At 41.8% G+C, this 25,731-nt stretch overlaps 3 protein-coding genes and 2 pseudogenes across 58 annotated transcripts in view; 4 read left to right on the plus strand and 1 right to left on the minus strand.

Moving 5' to 3' along the window:
• Positions 1-19,109, plus strand: part of BCO2 (beta-carotene oxygenase 2) — a 48,223-nt gene extending 29,114 nt beyond the window's left edge. For 4 of the 6 annotated variants that reach the window (XM_050757719.1, XM_050757724.1, XM_050757723.1 and 1 more), the window contains 4 exons: positions 10,762-10,899; positions 11,826-12,008; positions 13,286-13,396; positions 14,821-15,207. In XM_050757719.1, the coding sequence (XP_050613676.1) occupies positions 10,762-10,899; positions 11,826-12,008; positions 13,286-13,396; positions 14,821-14,934 (546 nt within the window). In that variant the 3' untranslated portion in view covers positions 14,935-15,207. Of the gene's footprint in view, positions 1-10,761; positions 10,900-11,825; positions 12,009-13,285; positions 13,397-14,820; positions 15,208-15,827; positions 16,963-16,988 lie in introns of those variants that run through there. The other 2 variants (XM_050757720.1, XM_050757722.1) reach the window with 2 other exon arrangements.
• The window catches only part of PTS (6-pyruvoyltetrahydropterin synthase), a 166,517-nt gene that overhangs the window by 135,035 nt on the left and 5,751 nt on the right, over positions 1-25,731 (plus strand). The window contains exon 2 of one of the 2 annotated variants that reach the window (XM_050757766.1): positions 23,996-24,157. In XM_050757766.1, coding sequence (XP_050613723.1) covers positions 24,075-24,157 — 83 coding nt within the window. In that variant the 5' untranslated portion in view covers positions 23,996-24,074. Of the gene's footprint in view, positions 1-23,974; positions 24,158-25,731 lie in introns of those variants that run through there. The other variant, XM_050757767.1, reaches the window with a different exon arrangement.
• Positions 1-25,731, minus strand: part of TIMM8B (translocase of inner mitochondrial membrane 8 homolog B) — a 1,180,384-nt gene that overhangs the window by 108,446 nt on the left and 1,046,207 nt on the right. The window contains exon 1 of one of the 50 annotated variants that reach the window (XM_050757808.1): positions 21,664-21,667. The exons of 47 other annotated variants lie outside the window; for them this stretch is intronic. The gene's annotated coding sequence lies outside the window, so the exon portion shown is untranslated. Of the gene's footprint in view, positions 1-13,097; positions 13,102-16,597; positions 16,602-21,663; positions 21,668-25,731 lie in introns of those variants that run through there. 2 more of the 50 variants (XM_050757826.1, XM_050757822.1) reach the window with 2 other exon arrangements.
• Positions 4,258-10,749, plus strand: LOC126935813 (alpha-ketoglutarate dehydrogenase component 4-like; annotated as a pseudogene).
• Positions 15,302-15,819, plus strand: LOC126936529 (40S ribosomal protein S12-like; annotated as a pseudogene).

Below are 25,731 nucleotides of genomic sequence, written 5' to 3' on the forward strand. Positions count from 1 at the left end.
AGGTTCGAGAGATTCTCATGCCTTAGCCTCCCAGGTAGCTGGGATTATAGGCACGCACCACCACGCCCTGCTAATTTTTAAATTTTTTGTAGAGATGAGTTTCACTATGTTGGCCAGACTTGTCTCAAACTCCTGACCTCAAGTGATCCGCCCGCTTCAGCCTCCCAAAGTCTTGGGATTACAGGCATGAGCCACCATGCCTGACCTAGGAATTACATATTTCTCTTGTTTCCTTGTGACAAGTAATGAGAGAGAGTAGTTTTAAAGCATTGAAGACATAGCTTCATCATTTATTTAATATTAAAAATAATTTGAAATAGCTTATTTAATACCTAATAAGTAAAAAGCATGGCAAAGAGAGCCAAGATATGTGTTTAAAAGCATATGTGGCTGGGCATGGTGGCTCACACCTGTAATCCCAGCAGTTTGGGAGATTGGGCAGATCTGAGGTGGGCAGATCACTTGAGCTCAGGAGTTTGAGACCAGCCTGGACAACCAAAATGGTCAAACCTTGTCTCTACTAAAAAGGCAAAAATTAGCCAGGTGTGGTGGTGGGCACCTGTAATCCCAGCTACTTGGGAGGCTCAGGAAAGAGAATCGCGTGAACCCAGGAGGTGGAGGTTGCAGTGAGCCGAGATTGCACCACTGCACCCCAGCCTGTGCAACGGAGCGAGACTCCATCTCCAAAAAAAAAAAAAAAAAAAAAAAGCGTATGTGATAGTTCCTTATCTCCTTGTTACACTTAAGCACCAAACAAAGTTTGCTGGAAGGGGCAGCAAAGTAGACTCAATCAGTCCACCTAGTTGAAGGGATTCACTTTTTCCTGATGCTGAATCCAAGGTAAAGTTTTTCCTTGAATTATGTAATATACATTGTTTCTAGCTGTAGCTTTATTTTTTAGCTATAGTTTTCTTTTTAAATGTTTGTAAAATAGTACTTATTACGTTTACTTATGCCTTACTAAGTTTACTTATAGCTTCATGGTAGTCCTGACATCTGTGGTTATCTCTTTTCTGTTTTAAGATTGCCTGGGTTTTTCATGGCCTTTTGCATTTCTATAAATTTTAGAATCCATTTATCAGGTTTTGTTTTTGTTCTTGTTTTAAAAATAAAATTCATTGTATATATTTGAGGTTTACAACATGATGTTATGGGATACATGTAAATAGTAAAATGGTTAGCATAGTGAAGCAGATTAACATATCTATCATGTCACATAGTTACTTTTTTGTGTGACAAGAGCAGTTAAAATCTACTTGTTTAACAAAAATCTCTAATAGAATACAATCTTATTAACTTTATTTCTTGTGTTTATATATTAGAGCTCTAGACTTGTTCATACTACGTATCTACTGTTTGGTATCTTTTGAGCTACATCTTGTCTTTGTCTTCCCTTCCCCTCTGGTGGTAACCACTGTTTCATTGTCTTTCTCTGTGTATTTGAGATTTTCTTTAAAAAATTCCACATGAAAATGAGATCATACAATATTTTTTTTCTTTTTTTTTTTTGAGACAAAGTCTCACTCTGCCACTTAGTTTGAAGTGCAGTGGTGTGACCTTGGCTCACTGCAACCTCTGCTCCCGGGTTCAAGTGATTCTCCTACCTCAGCCTCCTGAGTAGCTGGGACTACAGGCATACACCATCATGTCTGGCTAATTTTTGTATTTTTAGTAGAGACCAGGTTTCACCATGTTGGCCAGGCTGGTCTTGAACTCTTGACTTCAGGTGATCTGCCTGCGTTGACCTCCCCAAGTGCTGGGATTACAGGCATGAGCCACAGTGCCTTGCCTCATAGAATATTTTTCTTTCTGTGTCTGGCTGTTTCACTTAGCATAATGTCTTCCAGGTCCATCCATGTTGTGTCAGACATCAGGATCTCCTTTTCTAAGATTGAATAATACTCCATTGTGTGTATATATCACATTTTCTTTATCCATTCATCTGCCAATGGGTATTTAGGTTGTTTCTGTTTCTTGGCTATTATGAATAATGCTGCAATGAACGTAAGAATGCAGCTATTTTCATGAGGTGGTGATTTCATCTCATTTGAGTGTATACCCAGGAGAGGGATTGCTGGGTCATATGTTGTACAATTGACCCTGAACAACGTGGATTTGAACTGCATGGGTCCTTATATGCAAATTTTCTTTTACCTCTCCACCCCTGAGATAGCAAGACAAACCCCTCTCTTCCTCCCCCTCAGACTACTCAATGTGAAGACAGTGAGAATGAAGACCTTTATGATGATCTACTACCACTTAATGAATAGTAAATATATTTGCTCTTCCTTATGACTTTTAATAGCATTTTATTTTATTTTTTTTGAGACAGAGTTTTGCTCTTGTCGCTCAGGCTGGAGTGCAATGGTACAATCTTGGCTCGCTGCAACCTCCGCCTCCTGGGTTCAAGCCATTCTCCAGCCTCAGCCTCCCGAGTAGCTGGGATTATAGGCACCCACCACCATGCCCATTGCATTTTTAGTAGAGATGGGGTTTGGCCAGGCTGGTCTCGAACTCCTGACCTCAGGAGATCTGCCCACCTTGGCCTCCCAAAGTGCTGGGATTACAGGCTTAAGCCACCATGCCTGGCCTTTAATAACATTTTCTTATTTCTAGTTTGCTTTATTGTAAGAATACAATATATAATACATATGAGATGCAAAATATGTGCTAGTTAACTGTATGTTTTTGGTAAGGCTTCCAGTCAAAAATAGGTTATTAGTAGTTACATTTTTGAGTAGTCAAAAGTTATGTGTGGATTTTTGACTATGTGGGGGGTTGGCACCTCTACCCCTCTCCGTGTTGTTCAAGGGTCATCTGTATTTTTGATTTCTTTAGGAACTCTTATACTGTTTTTCATAATGGATGTACCAATTTATATTCCCACCAACAATATACTAGGGTTCCCTTTCTTCTACACCCTTGCCAACATTTGTTATCTCTTGTCTTTTTGATAATAGCCATCCTTATGAGTGTGAGGTTTTATGTTTGTATTTCCCTTATGGTCAGTGATGTTGAGCACCTTTTTATATGCCTATTGGACTTTAAAATTTTATTTTATTTTGTTTTTTTAGGGACAGGATCTCACTCTGTTGCCCAGGCTGGGTGCAGTGGCATGATTATAGTTCACTGAAGCCTCAAACTCCTGGGCACACGTGATCCTCTTGCCTCAGCCTCCCAAGTAGCTGGGACTACAGGTGTGTGGCACCACACTCAGTTAATATTTTAAAAACTTTTTTTTGTAGAGACAGGGTCTTGTTATGTTGCCAAGGCTTTTCTCAAACTTCTGGGCTCAAGTGATCCTCCTGCCTCAGCCTCCCAAAGTGCTGGGATTACAAGTGTGAGCCACCACACCTGGCCTCTATTTTTGGAGAAATGACTGTTTAGGTCCTTTGCCCATTTTTTATTTTTATTTTTCATTTTATTTATTTATTTTTAACTTTCAATTAAAAGGTAAACTTTAATGTCAAAAATGCAAACTTGGGGAAGGCAGAAAAGACACACACAAGGCTGTCACTTCACACTTGGAAGGTTGCACAGCGGCTGGGCAGAGGCGCTCCTCACATCCCAGACAGGGCAGCGGCCAGCCAGAGGCCTCCTCACTTGCCAGACCGTGGGTGGCTGGGCAGAGGCGCTCCTGGGGCGGCAGGGGTGGCAGCTGGGCAGAGGCGCTTCTCAGTTCCCAGACGGTGGGCAGCTGGGCAGAGGCGCTCCTGGGGTGGTTGGGCGGCAGCTGGGCAGAGGCACTCCTCACTTCCCAGATGGGTGGGATACGGTATTGCAACTGTAGATCAATTTGGAGATAACCGACTTCTTTACAATATTGAGTCTTCCAATCCATGAACATGGAATATCCCTCCATTTATTTGGGTCTTTAAAAATTTCTCTCAGTAATGTTATAGTTTTCAGTATAAAGATATTACATTTCTTTTTGTGTGTTTTGAAATTATTGTAAATGGTATCTTTTAAGCTTTCATTTTCTGTTTTTTGTTCTTATATAGAAATATAATTGATTTTGTATCCAGAGATCTTGCTAAATTCACTTATTAGTTCAAATAGTTGATCCACAAATTATTTTGGATTTTCTATGTGCACAGTCATGTTACCTGAAAATAATGACAGCTTTCTTTCTAATACTTAGGGCTTTATCTCTTTTTCTTGCCTTACTGTACCAGCTAGGACTTCAAGTTGAATAGAAGTGCAAGATAATGAATAGAAGTTGAACAGGTAGTGTTGAAAAATGTTTAACAATTCATTATTAAATATAAAATTGCTATAGGTATTTTTCTAGCTGTCTTTATCAGATTATCTTAATAGTGCCTTTTAATGAATAAACATTCTTAATATGGCCCAGTATACAATCTTTTCCTTTGTGACTTATACATTGTACATCTTGTTTTAGACATCTTCTCTTGGTAACGTAATGCAAATATTATCCTGTGTTATCTTCTAGAGAAGTCAAGTATCTGTATATGCATTATTCTGTTTCTGTACTCTATATTCTGTTTCATGGTTCTACTTATGGTTACTTGTGCACTGCATTAAAAAAGTCTTAAGGTTTAGTATCAAGTTATCCTAATATTTTTCTTTTGCAAAGAGTGTCATGGCCATCCCTGGCCCTTCACATTTTTGTATAAATTTTAGAATCAGCTATCAGTTCCCCGCACAAAAATATGGTCATATTTTAATTGTATTTGCACTGAACCAATGTATCAATTTGAGAGAGGACTAACCTCTTTACACAATGTTGAGTCTTCCAGTATGTGAACACAATATATCTTTCCATTTATTTGAGACTTCTTTAATTTCTTTCAATGTTTATAGTTTTCTGGTTACAGGTTTTCTGCATCTTTTGTTAGATTTATTCCTAGATTTTTTTTACATTATTTTAAATGTTGTTTATTTTTTGCTTTCATTTTATGTTAGTGTTGCTATATAGCAATTGATTTTTTTTTTTTTTTTTTTTTGAGACAGGGTGATGGTCTCACTGTGTCACTAAGGCTGGAGTGCAGTGGTGTGATCTCAGCTCACTGCAACCTCTGCCCCCTGGGTTCAGGCGATCCTCCCACCTCAGCCTCTTGAGTAGCTGGGACTACAGGCACGTGCCACCATTCCTGGCTAATTTTCATATTTTTTGGTAGAGACAGGGTTTCACCATGTTGGCCAGGCTGGTCTTGAACTCCTGACCTCAAGTGATCCACCCGCCTTGGCCTCCCTAAGTGCTGGGATTACAGGTGTGAGCCACCGCACCTGGCCAGCAATTGATTTTTGTTTGTTGATCTTATATTCACTAATATTGTAATTACACTTACAAATTCTAATAGTTATAGATTCTTTTAGATTTTTTACATCTATAATATCACATGCAAGTAATGACAGTTCCTTTTATAACTCTACATGTAAGTTGTTTATTGGTTTTCTTTCTTTTTTTTTTTGTCTTATTTCACTGGATCTTCAGTACAGTGTTGAATATAAGTGATGATAGTGGCATCCTTAACTTGTTCCCAATCTGTGAGGCAAAGCTTGCACCATTTTACCATTAAGCATGCTGTGTGCTGTAGATTAAAAAAAAAAAAAATAGAAACTGTCCCTTCTTGGGGGTCATGATGGGCAGCAAGATGTGTCTGCTAGCAGGGTTGTTCAGGTAGTCAAGCCACATGCTCCGTTAATAAGCTTCCCTGCTAGAAGAGACAATCCTAAACCCAATGTACCAGAAACTTTGAGATCAACAGGACAACCATCTCACTCTTCTGCAATTTCCCAGCATTCTAAGGGAAGTAAGTTACTAGATTTGCAGATGCACCAGACACTGCAGAAGTAATGAAAACATTACCTCAGAAATACAGAAGTAAACTTGTGTCTCAAGAAGAAATTGAATTTGTCTAATGTGGAGATCCAGAATAATCACTGTGGCTGCCGTTTGTCATCAGACAAAAGAATTACCTTTACAATAAAGGACTTCTAAAATAATAATAATAAAAAAAAGACTGTTTTTTAGAGCAGTTTTAGGTTTAAAGAAAAATCAAGCAGAAAGTATGGAGAGTTTCCATATTTCCCCCTCCTGCTAGTTTCCTCTAGTATTAACATCTTGCGTTGGTATGATATATTACAACTGATGTATCAGTGGAGGAGTGTTACATTATTACTAACTAAAGTCCATACTGTACATGATGGTTAGGTCTGTGTTGTACAGTTCTACAGGTTTTGACAAATGCATAATGTCATGTATCTACCAATATCATACAGCATAGTTCACTGCCCTGCAAATCTCCCTGGGCTCCACCAATTCTTCCCTTCCCCTTTCCTTCTCTCAGCCCCTGGAAACCACTGATCTTTTCACTATTTCTGTAGTTTTGGCTTTTCCAGAATGTCACATGGAATCATACAGTATGTAGACTTTTCAGACTGACTTTTTTAACTTAGCAATATGCATTTAAGGTTCCTCTGTGTCTTTTGTGACTTGAGAACTCATTTCTTTTTATCACTGAAATACATACCATAGTTGTGCATTCATTCATTTGTTGAAGGACATCTTGGTTGCTTCCAAATCTTGGCAATTATGAATAAAGCTGTTATAAATATTTGTTAGCAGGTGTTGTGTGGACATCTTTTTAAAAAGATACATTTTATTAGATTAGGAGAGTTCCCTTTTACTCCTAGTTTACTGAGATTTTTTGTCATGAATGGATATTGGACTTTATCAACTGTTTTTTTTTTCTGCACTATTGAGATAATCATATAACTTTTATCCTTTATTCTGTGAACGTGGTGAAGTCCATTGACTGATTCCTTAAAAAATGTTCATAACAGCCATTGATTGATTTTTGAATGTTAAGCTGCCCTTCCATTCCTGAAGTAAATCCCAATTGGTCGCATTGTATTTTCTTTTAAATATATTGCAGGATTTGCTTTGTTACTATTTTGTTTAGAATTCTTTGTATCTATGTTCATGAATAAAATTGCCTTTTGATTTTTTTTCTTTTCTATAATGTTCTTCCTAGGTTTTGGTTTCATGGTTTTTCTAGGTTTTGGTTTCATGGTTTTTCTCATTCTCATACAATGAGTTGGGAATTGTTCTCTCTTTTCCTTCTCTCTGGATGATATTGTATAGGATTGACATTATTTCTTAAATTTTTGGAATAATTCAACAGTAAAGCCTTCCAAACCTGAAAATTTCCTTATAGGTAGATCTACAGTTCTAGAATATTGATTTGGTTCTCTTTTCCAATTTATAGTTCTCTACCACAATTCTCAGTTTAAAATAATTTCCTTAAACATATTTAGAATAGTTAAAGTCTGATAACTATTATCTGGATCTTCTGTGATTCTGTTTCTGTTATCTGTTGTTTATTTTGGTTTTTAATCATGTTGCTTTGTCTTTTCATGTGCTGGTTATTTTCTTTCATTTGCAGAATATTGTGTTTTAAAAATTGTGGAAATATTTTGAGACACAGGATGATGTTATCTTCCTCTAGAGAAGAATTTCACTTGCTTGTATAATTTGAAGCAGGATTCAGTCCATGCAAGTACTGGACTATTTCTTGTTTATTCTAATTCATAAGGTACAGACCTATGAGGTCCAAACCCAAAGGACTAGAGGTTTGGTAGGTCTTCCTCTTCTTGGAAAATCGTAAACTCAAACTGTTGTCACTCTAGCCCTCAAAACTATTGGAAAGCCCTTCTCTTTAAGGTTAAGGGATGAGCGAGTTGCTATGGTATATCCTTATCAAAAAGTAGCGTGAAGGATCCGTGTGGTGATGGCCTGTTCTGTATCTTGAGTGGGGTGGTAGGTACATGAATTTTCACATGATAAAATAGCATAGAACTAAATACACGCGCACACACACACACAAATGAATGCATGTTAAACTAGAATAAGGTTGGTGGATTGCATCAATGTAAATTTCCCAGTTGTGATATTGTATTGTAATTATGCAAGACATTCCCACTGGCAAGAGAGGATGATGAATACATGGGAAATCTCCATATTATTTCTTTTTTTACGGTGTAAAAATTATATATATAACATTAAATTTACCATTTTAACCATTTTAGGTGTGCAATTCAGTGGCATTACGTAAATTCACAATGTTGTGCAACATCACCAATATCCATTTCCAGCACATTTTCATCATCTCAAACAGAAACTCTGTACCCATTAAACAATAATTCCCTGTTCCCCCCGCCTCCAGTCTCTGGTAACTTCTATTCTACTTTCTGTTTCTATGAATTTGCCTATTTTAGGTACTTCATATAAGTGGGATCATACAATACTTGTCCTTTTGTGTCTGTCTTATTTCACTTAGTGTAATGTTTTCAAGGTTCATCTATGTTGTAGCATGTATCAGAATTTCATTCCTTTTTAAGGTTAGATAATATTCGATTGTATACACAAACACACACGCACTATATTTGTTTATTCATCTGTTGATGGATACTTGGGTTGTTTCCATCTTTTGGGTATTAAGAATAATGCTGCTATGAACATTGGCATACAAATATCCAAGTTCTTTTTTTTAGTTCTTTTAGGTATACATTTTAGAAGTGGAATTGCTAGATTGTATAATTCTATGTTTAACTTTTTGAGGAACCGCCAAGCTATTTTTCCACAGTGGCCACAGCATTTTTCATTACCATCAGCAATGCGCAAGAGTTCTAGTTGTTCACATTTTTACCAACATTTATTATTTTCTGGGTTAAAAAAAAATAACCATCGTAATGGGTGTGAAGTGATATCTCATTGTGGTTTTGATTTGCATTTTCCTAATGACTAATAATGTTGAGCGTATGTTTAAATAGGTGGGGGAAAACTTGCCCCCGTATCCAGTTGGTTTCTGTGGGTTTCTGTTTCATCCCAAACCTGGCCCCTTTGTTCTTCACTGTCTTTTTAGGTCACCAGTCCTTCAGGCAGCTGTTTTAAACATTTTGTCCATCATTTCCAGTTGTTTTCAATGGGGTAGTTGATCCATATGATGTAATCTACCATTATTTGAAGTGTCTTTTGGTTTTGCAAGAGAAAACAATTGTAAATATAATTAAAGTCATTTTTTAAAAGCTAGTAACTTCTGAAGCCATGGTGACCTTTTAGAAAAAAAGCTAATAACTCTTTATGAATCTTAAGAATAGCACTAAATCTTTACTCACTAAAAATATTTCTGCAGGCTACAGAGATCATATAGACTAGGTATATGGGAGGAAATGATGCAGTTTGTTCTCCATCCTACAGTATTTCAGGAGAGGAAAATGGGCTTAAAGCACTTACTGTCAGGAAAAACACACTTACTTTATTTGGGTCTCCTGCTTAAACATCATTTCTACAGAGAAGCTGTGTTGGGAGTTCCCAGGATCACGCCTAGGTTTGATGATTCATTAGGAGGATTCATAAGACTCAATATAGGTTGGGCGAGGTAGCTCATGGCTGTAATTCCAGCACTTTGGGAGCCCAAGGCAGGAGGACTGCTTGAGCCCAGGAGTTCGAGACAAACTTGGGCAACATAGGTCCCATCTTTATTAAAATTTTTCAAAAAGACTCTATATAGTGATGACTATCATGTAATCATGACTCATGATTACAGTAAAAGGATCAAAACAAAATCAGCAGAAGAAAAAGGCGCATGAGATGCAGTCTAGAGGAAACCAGGTACATGCTTCCAAGAGTCCTCTCCCAGTAGAGTCACAAAGGACATGTTTAATTCCTCCAGGAACTAGTGACAACATGTGTAAAATGTTGTCTGCCGAAGAAACCCACCCAAGCCTGCTTGTCCAGGGTTTTTACTGGGGATGAGTTATATAAGCATAAAACCCCTACATGATGACACTCAGTTACTGATGTTCCAGATGCTCAAGGGAATGGAGGTGTTCATTATAAATCACATTGTTAGCATAAACTGTCTGGACAAACTACTGCAGAGTCACTTAAGGACTGGCACATGCAAGAACACTCTTATCAGGCAGAACATCCCAAGAACTCAGTTCCCAGTAACCAGCCCAAGGTCAGTCATGAAAACAAGTCATTCTTGAAATAGTGCAGGGTCTGAGCAACCCAGGCCTGCAAAGTTGATCCTTTTCCACACAGAGGTCTACCTGATCAAATCTGAAGAAGGAAAGCACCCCTTGTTACTCTCTAGTTTCTTACTCTTTGTTATATAATCATTTGTTTACTTGATGCTAATTAAATAACACTTTTTTTTTTCTTTTTTTTGAAATGGAGTTTCACTCTTGTTGCCCAGGCTGGAGTGCAATGGCACGATCTCGGCTCACTGCAACCTCTGCCTTCCAGGTTCAAGCGATTCTCCTGCCCCAGCCTCCTGAGTAACTGGGATTAGAGGCATGCGCCACCATGCCCAGCTAATTTTGTATTTTTAGTAGAGACAGGGTTTCTCCATGTTGGTCAGGCTGGTCTTGAACTCCAGACCTCAGGTGATCTGCCTGCCTCGGCCTCCCAAAGTGCTGGGATTACAGGCAGGAGCCACCGTACCTGGCCACAAATATTTTCTAATTTTTAAATTTCTTTATTATTCCTCCACTAGAATATAAATTATATGAAGTCAAAGTCTTTGCTTTATTCATGACTGTATCTCCAGTGTCTAAAACTGCTTGGGCTATAGTAGGTACTCAACAAATATTAAGTAGATGAATGAATGGAAATTATCATTTATTTAAATATTTAGGAATGCCAATGATGTTGACTGGATCTAAATTATTGGGACATACTGTTACCGTATGAATGACAATTTTCATCTCTTTCTTCTTCCCAAACAGGTCTATAATTCAGCAGGCAGATCTTTCCCTCGAAGGTTTGTTTTGCCTTTAAATGTCAGTTTGAATGCCCCTGAGGGAGACAACCTGAGTCCATTGTCCTATACTTCAGCCAGTGCTGTGAAACAGGCTGATGGAACGGTATGCTATGAACAGACATTAGAGTAAGACTTTGAGCTTTAGTGGTGTTACTTTATTCCTTAGCTGTTTTCCAAAATGTTTGGTACCCAATAACTTTTATAACATTCATCCGAGCAGGGTAAGGTCATGTAACACTGCTTGCACAAGAATTGCAGAAACAGTGGGAATGAACACAGTGTTTATCTATCCTTCCTGTGCTTTGAAACAGAGATATGGAACTGTCTAATGGTTGTGGAATGTCTATTCATTTGAGCTTGACATTAGCAATCCCCACCTTTTTTTAATTTTTTTAAATTTTTTTTAATTTTTTTTTTTTTATTTTATTTTTTTGAGACGGAGTCTCGCTCTGTCACCCAGGCTGGAGTGCAGTGGTGCCATCTCAGCTCACTGCAGCCTCTGCCTCCTGGGTTCAAGCAATTCCCCTGCCTCAGCCTCCCGAGTAGCTGGGATTACAGCCACCTGTCAGCACGCCTGGCTAATATATTGGTATTTTTAGCTAAGATGGGGTTTTGCCATGTTGGCCAGGCTGGTCTCGAACTCCTGACCTCAGGTAATCCACCTGCCTCAGCCTCCCAAAGTGCTGGGATTACAGGCTCGAGCCACCGCGTCCAGCTGCAATCCCTACCTTTTAGATAATATGTGCTTAGCACAGGTCTATCATTGTGTAGCTGTCAATGCCTTAGCTTTAGAAGAATAAAAAGCATATGTCTACCTCCTATGTCATTTGACAGCTTATTAATAAAATTTGATAATCATTATGCATCCATACATATGATGGAAAGAGGAACAATATTAAAAAATGACGTAGAACCTCAGTTCCCACGCCCTGTCACAAACCTTTATAAGTATGAGGCTCCTCACTGACATACATAAGAGGAAAATAAGAATTAAGCAACCACTACAAATCCTTTTGAAATCTCTTTTAGATCTGGTGCTCTCATGAAAATCTACATCAGGAGGACCTAGAAAAGGAAGGAGGCATTGAATTTCCTCAGATCTACTATGGTCAATTCAGTGGCAAAAAGTATCGTTTCTTTTATGGCTGTGGCTTTCGGCATTTGGTGGGGGATTCTCTGATCAAGGTTGATGTGGTGAATAAGACACTGAAGGTGATGAAAAACTCTTTCCTTTTTGAACTTTTCAGAAACCTGTTCTTCCCTTTGAATTAGTTCTATTTAAAGTAGATCTTAAGATTCTTCAGTATTTAAGGAGCTCAGCCATTTTCTTTTATTGAGTTTGAGAACTATGAAATCATCTAAGTTAGGGGTATGTTCCTTCTAGGGAATCCAAATTGACCCCAAGCCCAGCAAAATAATTCTATGTTTGATCTTGATGTTATTTTGGGGGCAATTGTGGGGTTAGGGTTGTTGAGACACCTATATTTAAAGTAGATAGCAAATTATAGTTACACAAATTGTGTTTGATGGTGATGGAATCTGGGACTGCAAAGACTCCCTCTCTTTCTCCTATATTCAACTCAGTAGGGCTGATTCTTTTATTTTTGGATTATTCTATTGACAGCCTGTGTCAGTCTGTTCTGTGTTATAAAGAAATCCCCGAGGCTGGATAATTTATAAATAAAAGAGGTTTAGGTCGGGTGCGGGGGCTCACGCCTGAAATCTCAGCACTTTGGGAAGCTGAGGAGGGGTGGATCACAAGGTCAGGAGATCAAGACCATCCTGGCCAACATGGTGAAACCCTGTCTTTACTAAAAATACAAAAATTAGCTGGGCGTGGTGGCACATGCCTGTAATCCCAGCTAATAGGGAGGCTGAGGCAGGAGAATCGCTTGAATCTGGGAGGCAGAGGTTGCAGTAAGCTGAAATTGTGCCACTGCACTCCAGCCTGGCGACAGTGCAAGACTCCGTCTCAAAAAAAAAAAAAAAAAAAAAAAAAAAAAAAAAAAAAAAAAAGAAAGAAAAAGAAAAAGAAAAAGAGGCTTATTTGGCTCATAGTTCTGTGGGATGTACCAGCATGGCACCAGCATGTGCTCAGCTTCTGATGAGGCCTCAGAAAGCTTACAATCATGGCAGAAGGCAAAGGCAAAGGGGCAGCCTCATGTCACATGGTGAGAGAGTGGGAGCAAGAGAGGAGGAAGGGCCAGCCTCCTTTAAAACAACTACCTCTCAGATGAACTAATAGAGCCAGAGCTCACTTATCACCAAGAGGATGGTGCTAAGCTATTCATGAGGGACTGGCCCCCATCACCCAGCCTTCCCACTAGGCCCCACCTTCAGCAGTGGGCTCAGCACTTCAGCATGAGCTTTGGAGGGGACACACATCCAAACTATATCACAGCCAAATCCATGCTTGAAGTGACAAAAGCCATAGAAAGCTCCCAACTTACTACCGGCCTTTTATCGAATGCTTTTTTTGGGACTTACAGGTTTGGAGAGAAGATGGTTTTTATCCCTCAGAACCTGTTTTTGTTCCAGTACCAGGAACCAATGAAGAAGATGGTGGGGTTATTCTTTCTGTGGTGATCACTCCCAACCAGGTAAATATATTTCCCTATCACTAGTCAGAAAGAAAAGTAGCACTGAGTCATCTGATAAGTCAAGGATGCACACTCATCTGTCGATAGTTTACTTTGATTCCTTTTCCCTTCTCTTCCCCTTCTTACTATTTACATACCCTTTTGTCTCAATCCATATTTTGTTGTTTTAAAGTTCTGTTTGGAAGACCATAATAACAATTTGTATTTGCATAGGAATTTGTTATTTACGAACTACTTACACATATTCAGTTATCAAAACAACTTTGTGGGATACCATTTTATACATGTGGAATTTGTAAAGAAGTTGAAGTAAACTTGCATCAGATCTCATAGTGGTAAAGCCAGTATTTAAATCCAAGTCTTTTGACTTCTGGTCTAATGTTTATACCATCATGTGTGCTGCCAATTTCAATGAACTGACCTCCAAGTCCAATGTCATCAGTCCTGGTCCAGTGTCTCAATAACACTATTCACTATCTGACTCCTTGTCTAGGGCAATCTTATGGTAAATAGGTTCACTTTGAGTATCAGCTTTGATTAATTATTAGTGGCTGCCTGGGGTGCAGGGCTCTGAGGCCTTTTAAGGGTTCAGTAAGAAAGGCTGTGATCAATTAGCGATACCTGTCATGGGCTTTAGGAGGACTTTGTTCTCATGCCATGCACTTGCCATTCCTGGAATTCGATTTGGCAGATCTCAGTCTGCCTTGCAATGCTGCCCTTTGAACAGCTACAAAGTAACACAAAATGGAGGCATTTCTAACTTGGAAGAAAGAGTTTCTGTCTTTTAAAAGATTGGCAAGGTGCAAGCAAAAATATTAAACTCAAAGAAATCCTATGAAGGTGATTGATAGAAACAACTTAATTTATTTGCTCTAGGTATGAACTTCTTTAGCTATGATATCCTTTCCAGTCCAGTTCAGCAACTGAGGAAACAATCTGTGAGCATATAGGTGAGGCACTGTGCTAGGTTCTAGGGAGAGATATGAAGATGTGTAAGACATGGTCTTGCTCTTTCTCTCTCTCTCTCTCTTTTTCTTTTCTTTTAAAGACAGGGTCTTGCTCTGTCACCTAGGCTGGAGTGCAGTGGCACAATCTCAGCCCACTGCAACCTCTGCCTCCCAGGCTCAAGTGATCCTCCTGCATCAGCCTCTGAGTAGCTGGGACTACAGGTGTGCACTACACACCTGGCTAATTTTTGTATTTTTTATAGAGATGGGGTTTTGCCATGTTGCCGAGGCTGGTCTTCAATGATGAGCTCAAGCAATCCACCCACCTCAGCCTCTCAAAGTGCTGGGATTACAGGTGTGAGCCACTGTGCCCGACCAACATGGTCTCTCCATTAGGAATTTTACAGCTTAGTGGAAGAGACAGGCAAATTTTTGATGAAGAAAAGATAATTTTCAATATTGTCTTTCCTTTTCTAGAATGAAAGCAATTTTCTCCTAGTTTTGGATGCCAAGAACTTTGAAGAGTTGGGCCGAGCAGAGGTACCTGTGCAGATGCCTTATGGATTCCATGGTACCTTCATACCCATCTGATGGGACAACCACAAGGTCTGGAAACTAGGTTTAAAATAAGTGTGCACTTGGACATAAAGACTAGAGCAATAGACACTGAGGACACCAAAAGGGGGGCAAGGAGGAAGAGGGGCAGGGGTTAAAAAGCTACCGATTGAATACTATGTTTCCTATTTGGGTGATGGGATCATTAGAAGCCCATACCTCAGCATCACACAATATACTCATGTAACAAGTCTGCACATGTACCCCAGAATCTAACATAAAAATAAAAAGAAAAACAAAGAATGTACTGTATAGAAAAGACAGAGCATAAAGGGCACCGTACCTCCCAAACCAATGTCCCAAATAGACATTTGGTTTAAAAATTTCTGTTAAAACCATAATTCACTATTTCCTTGCCACTGCCAAGTCACGCCATGGCAGAGGCTCGAGTGCATATGAGGTTCCGTTTTACCTTTAATACACCATCATGGCCAACGGAGGCATTGCTGCTGGAGGTGTCATGGCCATTAACACTACTTTATAAGAGGTGCGGAAGACTGCCCTCACCCATGATGGCCTAGCATGTGTAATTTGTGAAGCTGCCAAAGCCTTAGACAAGCGCCAAGCCCACCTTTGTCTGCCTGCATCCAACTGCAGTGAGCCTATGTATGTCAAGTTGGTGGAGGCCCATGGTGCTGAACACCAACTCACCCTAATTAAGATTGATGACAACGAGAAACCAGGGGAATGGGTAGGCCTCTGTAAAACTGAGAGGGAAACCCCCGAAAAGTAGTTGGCTGCAGTTGTGCAGTAGTTAAGGACTATGTCAAAGAATCTTAAGCCAAGGATGTCATTGAAGAATATTTCAAATGTAAGAATGAACAAATAAAACTTTGGCACTCATGTTTCTTTCTTTCTTTTTTTTTGAGATGGAGTCTCACTCTGTCACCCAGGCTGCAGTGCAGTGGTGTGATCTTGGCTCACTGCAAGCTCCACCTCCCAGGTTCACGCCATCCTCCTGCCTCAGCCTCCCGAGTAGCTGGGACTACAGGCGCACGCCACCCTGCCCGGCTAATTTTTTTGTATTTTTAGTAGAGATGGGGTTTCACCGTGTTCGTCAGGATCATCTCAATCTCCTAACCTTGTGATCCGCCTGCCTTGGCCTCCCAAAGTGCTGGGATTGCAGGCATGAGCCACTGCACCCAGCCGGCACTCATGTTTCTTAAGAAAAAACACCACAAAGCAGAATTCATAAGATAACTATGGTTTTATATATATATTTTAGGGCTCTTCCTTGAAATAATTAAGAAAGTATTGATACAACCTTTTGAAGAGAGTTTTAAATTTCATTTATTGGATATATTTTCCTCTACGTAATAATAAGAATACATGAAAGAAAAATTCATGCATTTTGGTCATTACCGAAAGAATTAAAGAAAGATGAAAGAAACATGAAAAGTGGCTTGCCAGATAAGACAGGTTTATTTTAGAGAAAACAAACACGAGAGGAGCCTTTTGACTGAGTTAGGTTAGAGACAAACTTTTTTTTACAGACTAAGAGTTTTTAAGGGTTCAGGGTGGGAGAGTTTATTAGAGGCTTGGACTGCTTCTGTGTTTCTTTGTTGTGCTTATTTGGGAGGGAGAGTTGTGTTTTTTTGTTTGTTTGTTTGTTTTGGTTTTTTTTTCAGCTGCAGACATACCCCCCAAGTCTGCTTTTAGCTTCCCTATCTTAGTGCCCCTGAAGGGAGAGGAATGTCCTTATTAAGGCCCATTGTATGAGGGTGAAATTTGACAGTTACCCAAGAGACTTTCCCCCTACTTCCCTCTGTGCCCGAGCTGTTTTATTTGTGTTTAACTGGCTGCTTTTTCTGTTTGCTTATAGTTAGAAGTGATTTCCTTGAAACACATGAGGCTAGAAAGGGAGTTGGAACTTAAAGTGGCGGTTTGTCCAAAATAAAGGTGCTCCTGCCCTGTCAATTACCATCATCAGATAGGTGGGTGACAGAGGTCCTAGGAGAAGAAATACAGATGATCATAGATAGTAGACTTTGAATATAAATCTGAAAAGCACTTCGTTCTTTCCATCACAGTCTGCCTGTCACCATTGGTCCTAAGATACTCAGAAGACAGGAAGCTGGCTATATCCTGCATGGAGGCTTCTTCTAAACTGTTTTTTTCTCTGCTGTCCACAGCAGATGCTACTGCAATTGCACAACCTCCTGTGGACCACCCACTACCCCCACCCCACCTTCAGCTCTGCTTTGGGAGGTTATTTTGAGGAACATCATTAAAATCAGGCATTTCTTCTAATCTCTAGGTGTATAGTTCTCAGGGATTGTTGACAAGCCAGTAGTTCTTCATTTAATTGGACAACAGGTGGCACTAGAGACCATATAATCTCCACATTTCTAAACCCTGCCTGTTCTTACCAACAGCTGTAAGCAGGCAAGGTCTGTCACTTAAACCACACTCTTGCCAACACCCCTAAAATCCCTTGTTCCTTTTTCCTTCAGTTACATTCCCTTCCCTCTGCTGAACTCCATTCCAGGACCAGTTAAACTGTTTATGCTCCTTCTGCATGGTGAATGCTCTGGAGAAGACCCCCAGACATACAATATGGGGCACCTTTGAACTCATGGTTAGGCTCTCTGCACGGGCCTGGACTAACATAGTTTCCTGTCTAATTTTCCTTAAGAGTCACTTCAAACTTCACAGACCCTATCTTCTTTAGTAATGTGTTCCATACATGCAAATGCCATGTGTGGGGTTTTGCACTGTGGCAATAAAGTAAAAGGGCTGAGTTCCATGTCTGGGTTTGTGAGATGCAGAACATAGTAGCAGGTTTAGAATGGCAAGAAGATGCCTAAACAGAAGGAATACAGCAGATGCAGGAGCGAAGAGCCTCAGGTAACCGAGAGTGTAAGTCCCCCACTGTTTCCTTTCACACAAGTCCCTGAAAAGGCATTCATTGTACTTCCTCAGACAAAACATGGAGATTTGATTGATCTTCCTAGATCTGAAGGGTGAAGGAGACTCTGGATGACCTCTGGCAAGTCCAGAGATCTGTCACATCTTTCCTCTGTTTATAAATATCTGTCTTAATACACAGGGAATGAAGTTCAGACATATGAAGGATAGCAGTATAATCATAAGATTTTGACCTAAGGATACCTGAATTCTGCCTTGGCTCTGCTCTCTGTTTCCTGAAGGAGAAGACAAAAAAGGATCAGTGGCATGTTATAATCTAGGCACATATGCCGGTAATCCAAGGGAGAAAGTGAGTGAGCTTATGACCAAGGCCCAAAGCATAGGCTGGGCCTCTTCTTCTCCCTAAGCCCAACTCTTACCACTAGCCAGTGTCCGAAGATTCAAGGAAAGGGAGTAAGTGGTGCACAATTGAGGGAAAAGGAAGAGGCAAATGGGCAGATTGGGTCCTCCACAGGATGCAAGCAGTAGAAAAACATATGAACCAGCCAGCTACCTTGGGGCAGGGTGGGAGTAGGGGAGAACTTTGGCTTGATTTTTTTTTTTTTTTTTCCTCTGAGGATAGCTTTGGAGAGTAAGCAACACTATATATGGTACTTTTAACACATTGTAGGCCTGCTTGTGAGTAAACAAGGCCCAACCAGTGCCTGGAAATGTGATTTAAGCAGATGAAAATTCCCTTTTTGTGGGGAGCTAGGAGGGAGATAAGGGGGTGAAGCTTCCTTTCCTTTATACTTAAATGGCATTCTAGGCCTTTCAATAATTTGGTCCCCAGTCAATGTTTCCAATCTTACCTCTCACCTATCTCTCCATTGTAGCCAAGAACTCGTCAATATGCACTAAACAAGCTGTACTTTTCCACATTTCCTTTGCTTACATTGTCTTCTCTTCCTGGAATTCCCTTATCTACCTGGTGAATCTTAAAATCCAGCTCAAAAGTCATCTCTTCTTTGAAGCCTTCTTTTACTTCCTGAGGGAGAGCTAGTGGGTTTTTTTAGTTTATCATGATTTATTTCTGTGTTTAGCTCCCTCACTAGCTTGAACTGTATGAGGACAGGGACCATGTGTTTGTTACTCATACTGCGCCCCTGGCACTTAGCAGTGCACTTGGCATTCAGTAGATGTTAAATAAACACTTCTTCTTTTTTTTTTTAACTTAGTAAGTGAATGAGGACTGGAAGGTGCTAGACATGGGGCCTGCCTTGCCAATATATGTCCATTGGAGTATCTTATGGGATCTTTTTTTGGGGGGGGGGCTTGGGAGGGTTTATTAAGTGATGCTTTAGTTTCAGTCTCTGCCAGCAACTAGGGGTGGGGTGACTCCACTCACCCCAGGATTTCCCAGACTTGCTGCTTTAGAGGACAGAGGCAGGAAGCCAACTATCCTCTAAGCCACAGCTTGGGAAGCTAGGCTAGTACCGGGGTGGGGGCAGCAGAGCTGAGACCCTCCACCCTCAGCCCCCAGCCTGTGCTATCCTCCCAGCCTGAGGGGGAGGAGCTGAGGCAATCTTGGCTGCAGCCTCCCACACACAGCCCTGCTCTTGGTGCACTGTTCACTGCCCTGAGTTATTCATGATCTCTGCTCCCACATATTCACCTCCACACTCCAAAAGCCAGCCCCACACCCAGCCCCTCCAGGTCTTTAGTCCTGGGGAGGGCAAAAGGAGGGACAGGGGGCCTCTCATTGAGCAGCTTCAAGGAGCCTCTCCTTTCTGTTGCCCACTGAATGCCAGCCCCTTGTCTTCAGCCCTCCCTTAGATAGGAAGGGGGGTGGTGGCCTCAGACTGCACCCCCTTTCTTCTCTTCCTGGCATCCCATTCTGTCCCAGCACAGCAGCCAAGAGCACAAAGCACAGCACCTGTGAGGCTGGTGGGCACAAGAGCCCATGCTGGCACAGGCCAGACTGCCTGCAGCCCTAGGTGGGGCCTGCTCCCTGCCCTGGAAGCTAGACAGAGGGAGACAGAAAGCAGTAGTGGGGCAATGGGATGTGCAGCCCCTGTGGCAGGAGGAGGAGCACATGAACCCTGACCCTGCTACCTGGTGCAGGCTACTCCAGGCCTCGCTTCTGTAAGAGCCTCTGTGGCTGGCTCCACAGCTGCCCAGCCCCCATAAAGGGGGCTGAAAGGAGGATGAGTGGTCCTTGAAGAGGTGAAGGGTCTGCAGAGAATCACTCAGACACCAGGTATTACCCAGCTCTTCCCGCAAGACCTGGAGGGTCCAAACTCCTGGCCCCAACCACCCTTCACCTTGGGTGAGGAAGAAGGGCCTCTTCTGCTGTTCCTTCCCCTCAGAGATCCAATAAACCACTCCAGTGAAATGCAGGTACCCATGCCTGCCACCTGCCCCTGGAGACAGCAGGGGAGTTGAGGCAGGAAGGCTGGCCAGGGGCCCTTATGGGATCTTTTAATAGAAGTTAGCCTTCTGAGACAACACAGCCAAGCACAAGCCAGTAAGTGTTGCAAGAGTGAAGTGGGAACTATACCTAAATGGCTGTTGATCTCAAAGAACTGAAAGCTAAAAGAAATGTTATTTTCTTATTGGTTAGTGTGTTAGTCTGCTATGGCTGCCATAACAAAGTACCACAGAGGTCTTAACAGAAATGAATTGTCTCACAATTCTAGAGGCTAGAAGTCTAAAATCAAAGTTGGTTTGTTCCTTCTGAGGGCTTTGAAGAAAGAGCTGTTGCAGTTCCCTCTTCTGGGCTTGCAGATGGTGTTGTCCGTGTCTTCACATCATCTTCCCTCCATATGTGTCAGTTTTTGAGTTCAAGTTTCCCCTTTCTACAAGAACATCAGTCACGTTGGATTAGGGCTCATACTAAAGACCTCATCTCAATACATGTGCAACAATCCTATTTCCAAACAGGTTAAACTTCAACTCTGCAAATGCAGTGAAATATTTTACTAAAACAAACAAGTATTATTAATAAAAACAATTTTGCAGACATTTCTCTTACTCTTTCATTTTATTTTGATCTTTTTTTTTTTTTTTTTTTTTGAGACGGGGTCTCGCTCTGTCACCCAGGCTGGAGTGCAGTGGCCGGATCTCAGCTCACTGCAAGCTCCGCCTCCCGGGTTTACACCATTCTCTTGCCTCAGCCTCCCGAGTAGCTGGGACTACAGGCGCCCGCCACCTCACCCGGCTAGTTTTTTGTATTTTTTAGTAGAGACGGGGTTTCCCCGTGTTAGCCAGGATGGTCTCGATCTCCTGACCTCGTGATCCGCCCGTCTCGGCCTCCCAAAGTGCTGGGATTACAGGCTTGAGCCACCGCGCCCGGCCTATTTTGATTCTTTAAGCTGGTTTTGGAATGAGCAACTATTTGTGTAACCACTGACTGCTAGAGAGTATTTATCATTGAGATAGTCCATACCTGGGAAATAATGTTTCTGTTCTGAGTGATCTTGCAATAGTAATTCACTTATCTGGGGCTGTATTTTCTTATCTGTAAAGTGAAAGTATTGAATTAAATAGTCTATCTCAAAAATCTCTACATGTTCTTTGAAGTTTTTTCTTTACAGTACAATGGGGTAGATGAAACAAACATCTGAAAATGTATGGAGAGTGTTTGCTAAATAACCTGTTAGTAGATTAATGCAGAACAAACAGAATATATAGCTATAAGTAGGAGATATTTGAGGGAAATCACCATTTGAGCTTATTTCTATTACCCCCATGATTTTATCTTTCTTTTTAAAGAAAACTTTTCCAAGTCCGTTATTAATCACTGACTTGTCCTGCTTTTCATCATTTGATTTTTCTCATATACAGTGGAGCTGTCCTCCCCAGTACCTGGAACAATGCCAGCCACATAGTAGATTCCCAATAAATATTTAATGAAAGAATGAATGGAAGCAAGAGGTGACATGATTCTAGGAACTGTGTGTACTTTGGACACCCTTGTGAGTAGATGTGAGGAAACAAGATCCTTTCACTCTCAATGTGTCTACACTGGCAGAAGAATTGCTAATATGTGTTCAGGGGTGCCTTTGTTCACACTATGCCACCCAGAGTGATAAATGGGTCCATACACACTTGTGGATAAGAATGTCTTTAGAATTTCCATTAGTAAGAATCATTACATAACAGTCAAAAGGACTGTTGCCACGTGGTCTTATTTGTGCTCTCAAATTCCTGTTCTTTTAAAAAAATTTTTTAAAGAAATGAGGGTCTTAATCCTATGCAAAAAGAACGAAGCTGGCAGCATCAGGCTACCTGACTTCAAACTATACTACAAGGCTACAGTAACCAAAACAGCATGGTACGGGTACCAAAACAGATATATAGACCAATGGAACACAACAGAGGCCTCAGAAATAACACCACACATCTATAACCATCTGATCTTTGACAAACTTGATAAAAACAAGAAATGGGGAAATGATTCCCTATTAAATAAATAGTGCCGGGAAAACTGGCTAGCCATATGTAGAAAGCTGAAACTGAATCCCTTCCTTACATCTTATACAAAAATTAACTCAAGATGGATTAAAGACTTATCTAGACTGAAAACCATAAAAACCCTAGACGAAAACCTAGGTAATACCATTCAGGACATAGGCATGGGCAAGAACTTCATGACTAAAACATCTAAAGCAATGGCAACAAAAGCCAAAATAGACAAATGGGATCTAATTAAACTAAAGAGCTTCTGCATGGCAAAAGAAACTACCATCAGAGTGAACAGGAAACCTACAGAACGGGAGAAAATTTTTGCAATCTACCCATCTGACAAAGGGCTAATATCCAGAATCTACAAAGAGCTTAAACAAATTTACAAGAAAAAATCAAACAACCTCATGAAAAAGTGGGCAAAGGATACAAACACACACTTCTCAAAAGAAGACATCTATGCAGCCAACAGACACATGAAAAAATGCTCATCACTGGTCATCAGATAAATGCAAATCAAAACCACAGTGAGATACCATCTCACGCCAGTTAGAATGGCAATCATTAAAGTCAGGAAACAACAGATGTTGGAGAGGATGTGGAGAAATAGGAATGCTTTTACACTGTTGGTGGGAGTGTAAATTAGTTCAACCATTGTGGAAGACAGTGTGACGATTCCTCAAGGATCTAGGATTCGAAATACCATTTGACTCAGTGATCCCATTACTGGGTATATACCCAAAGGATTATAAATCATGCTACTACTATAAAGACACATGCACACATTATGTTTATTGCAGCACTATTCACAATTGCAAAGACTTGGAACCAACCCAAATGTCCACCAGTGATAGACTGGATTAAGAAAACATGGCACATATATACCATGGAATACTATGCAGCCATAAAAAGGATGAATTCATGTCCTTTGCAGGGACATGGATGAAGCTGGAAACCATCATTCTCAGCAAACTATCACAAGGACAGAAAACCAAACACCGCATGTTCTCACTCATAGGTTGGAATCGAACAATGAGAACACATGGACACAGGGCGAGGAACATCACACACTAGGGCCTGTCACGGAGTAGCGGGCTGGAGGAGGGATAGCATTAGGAGAAATACTTAATGTAAATGACGAGTTGATGGGTGCAGCAAACCAACATGACATATGTATACCTATGTAACAAACATGCACATTGTGCACATGTACCCTAGAACTTAAAGTATAAAAATAATAATAAAGAAAAGAAAAAGAAAGGAGGGTCTTTCTCCATTGCCCGGGTTGGACTCCTAGGCTGAGGGGATCCCTCTCCTTCCCAATAGCTGGGGCTACAGGAGTGCGCCACCACGCCCGCCTGGCTCAATTCCTGCTCCTTTTGGTCTATAAAGCGGACTGTGGCCGTGGGGCTCATGCGATAGAGTCACCAGCCACTGGAGCTTTACAGGAGAGAGTGGGAGGGGAGCCTCAGAGAGGTCACTCAGTACCCAAAGTGTGCCCAGACGGGCCCTAACTACGTGGCGTGACCTCAGGCGGAGCAAACTGATCAAGGACACCGTGTCCCCACCCACCCTGACCGCTCCAGGGTATGCTTAGGTGTCCGAACTCTTGTTCTCCAAAGAGATTCAAACAGCCGCGAGACACCGCTAACGGTCTCCCGAGGCCGAGATTGTCCGGAGCGGAAGCGGAGCCGCGCTTCCCAGGAGCGCGCCGAAGCGCACTGCGCAGCCGCGGTGGGAGGAGGCACCGGCCGCGCGGCGGGAGAAGGTGCTGGCCGAGTAGTGCACACAGCGCCGGGAAGATGAGCACGGCAGGTGGCGGCCGTCGCCGCCAGGCGCAAGTGTCCCGCCGCATCTCCTTCAGCGCGAGCCACCGATTGTACAGGTAGAGTGTGCACACAAGTGCAGCGCTGGGCGGCGGGCCCCGGGCCCCGGAACGTCACCGGGGCGGAGCTGGGGTCGTGCTGACGTCGGCCTCGGGAGGGGCGCCGGGGCTTCTGGGGCGACGCTGAGTACGGAGGACGGCGCGCGTTGGTCGCGTTCGCTGGTCTTCGGTCGGCCCCGAGCATCGCGATGGCGGCTGGAGTGGCCCCAGCCCTGGAGGAGTCGGGGAGCTTGGTGGTTAACGGAGCCGACTGCGGAGGGCGATGGCCCACGTCTGAGTGTGGGGCCCACGTCCGACTCTGCGACTCGAAGAAACGTCTCTGCCCCTAGGTGTCCCTTGGTGTACGCCACAGGGTTGTTGTGAAGCTCAAGGGTGTTAAACTCGTCTATGTACACAGTACCTGCCGCGGCGTAGACACCCAGTAAATGTTAGCTAATCTTGTATGCCAGGAGCATTGGCGACCATATCTAATGTAATTACAAGGCAAGTTTTAGCGCCTTTTTAACCAAAGACAGAATGAACCCAGTCCCTGGTGGTTTAGTGGCTAGGAGAAAAAAAAAACAAAACAAAAAACAACGAGCCCAGACGTTCAGTTTCCGAAGCAAGCAGCATAGTTGGGATTTGAAACCCGATCGTACATACCGCTTGCATGCACTGAAGAGTTGATTTTGAGGAATTTTACCACTCACTAACAAGCTCCACTCTCTGGCCTTCCGTATCGTCGTCTGTGAAATAAGGATGACCATTGCTATCTGACGGGATTCATCCCTCCATTCGCTAAACGAGGATTTGTTTCTTGGTTGTCAGGGCTTGTGCTAGGTAACGGATGCATCAGGGGTCTTGTATGGGGTTTCCAATCTGGCCTATTTTGTGGAGGGTACACTGAGAGAATTTTGTGCAAAAGACTTTAGCACTTTAAATACAAGAAGTGGCTGAGCAGGAGAAAGTGGGGGTGTGTTATTCCATTTTGCATTGCCATAAAGGAATACTGAGACTGGTGTTTTGTAAAGAAAAAAGGTTTATTTGGTTCAGCAGGCTGTACAAGAAGCATGGCACCAGCATCTGCTTCTGTTGAGGCCTCAGGGAGCTTCCACTCGTGGTGGAAGGCGAAGGGGGAGCAAGCAGGCAACTCACAGTGCAAGTGAGGGAGCAAGAGAGAGGAGAGGAGGTGCCAGGCTCTTTTTAACGACCAGCTCTCCCATTAACTAATAGAGCCAGAACTCACTCATTGCTTCAGGGAGGGCACCAAGCCGTTCATAAGGGATCCACCCCCATGAGCCAAACATCTCCCACTAGGCCGCACCTCCAACATTGGGGATCACATTTCAACATGAGATTTGGAGGGGACAAACATCCAAACTACATTGGGGGGAATCATAAAGAGGATCTCAAAAAGAAAGGGGTTGTATAGTAAGAGGCATAAACACCTGAGGGTGGTAAGGCCTCATAGAGGATGCAAAATTGAATGGATGTGTATAAGTATAAACATTCATTAAGCAATTTGGTTTCCGTCTGAGACAACAGTCAAAGATTGTAATTTTAAAAATTCACCTGCTTTGAATATTCCTCAACAG

Source organism: Macaca thibetana, chromosome 14, assembly GCF_024542745.1.
Source record: "Macaca thibetana thibetana isolate TM-01 chromosome 14, ASM2454274v1, whole genome shotgun sequence".
Classification (NCBI taxonomy): Eukaryota; Metazoa; Chordata; class Mammalia; order Primates; family Cercopithecidae; genus Macaca; species Macaca thibetana.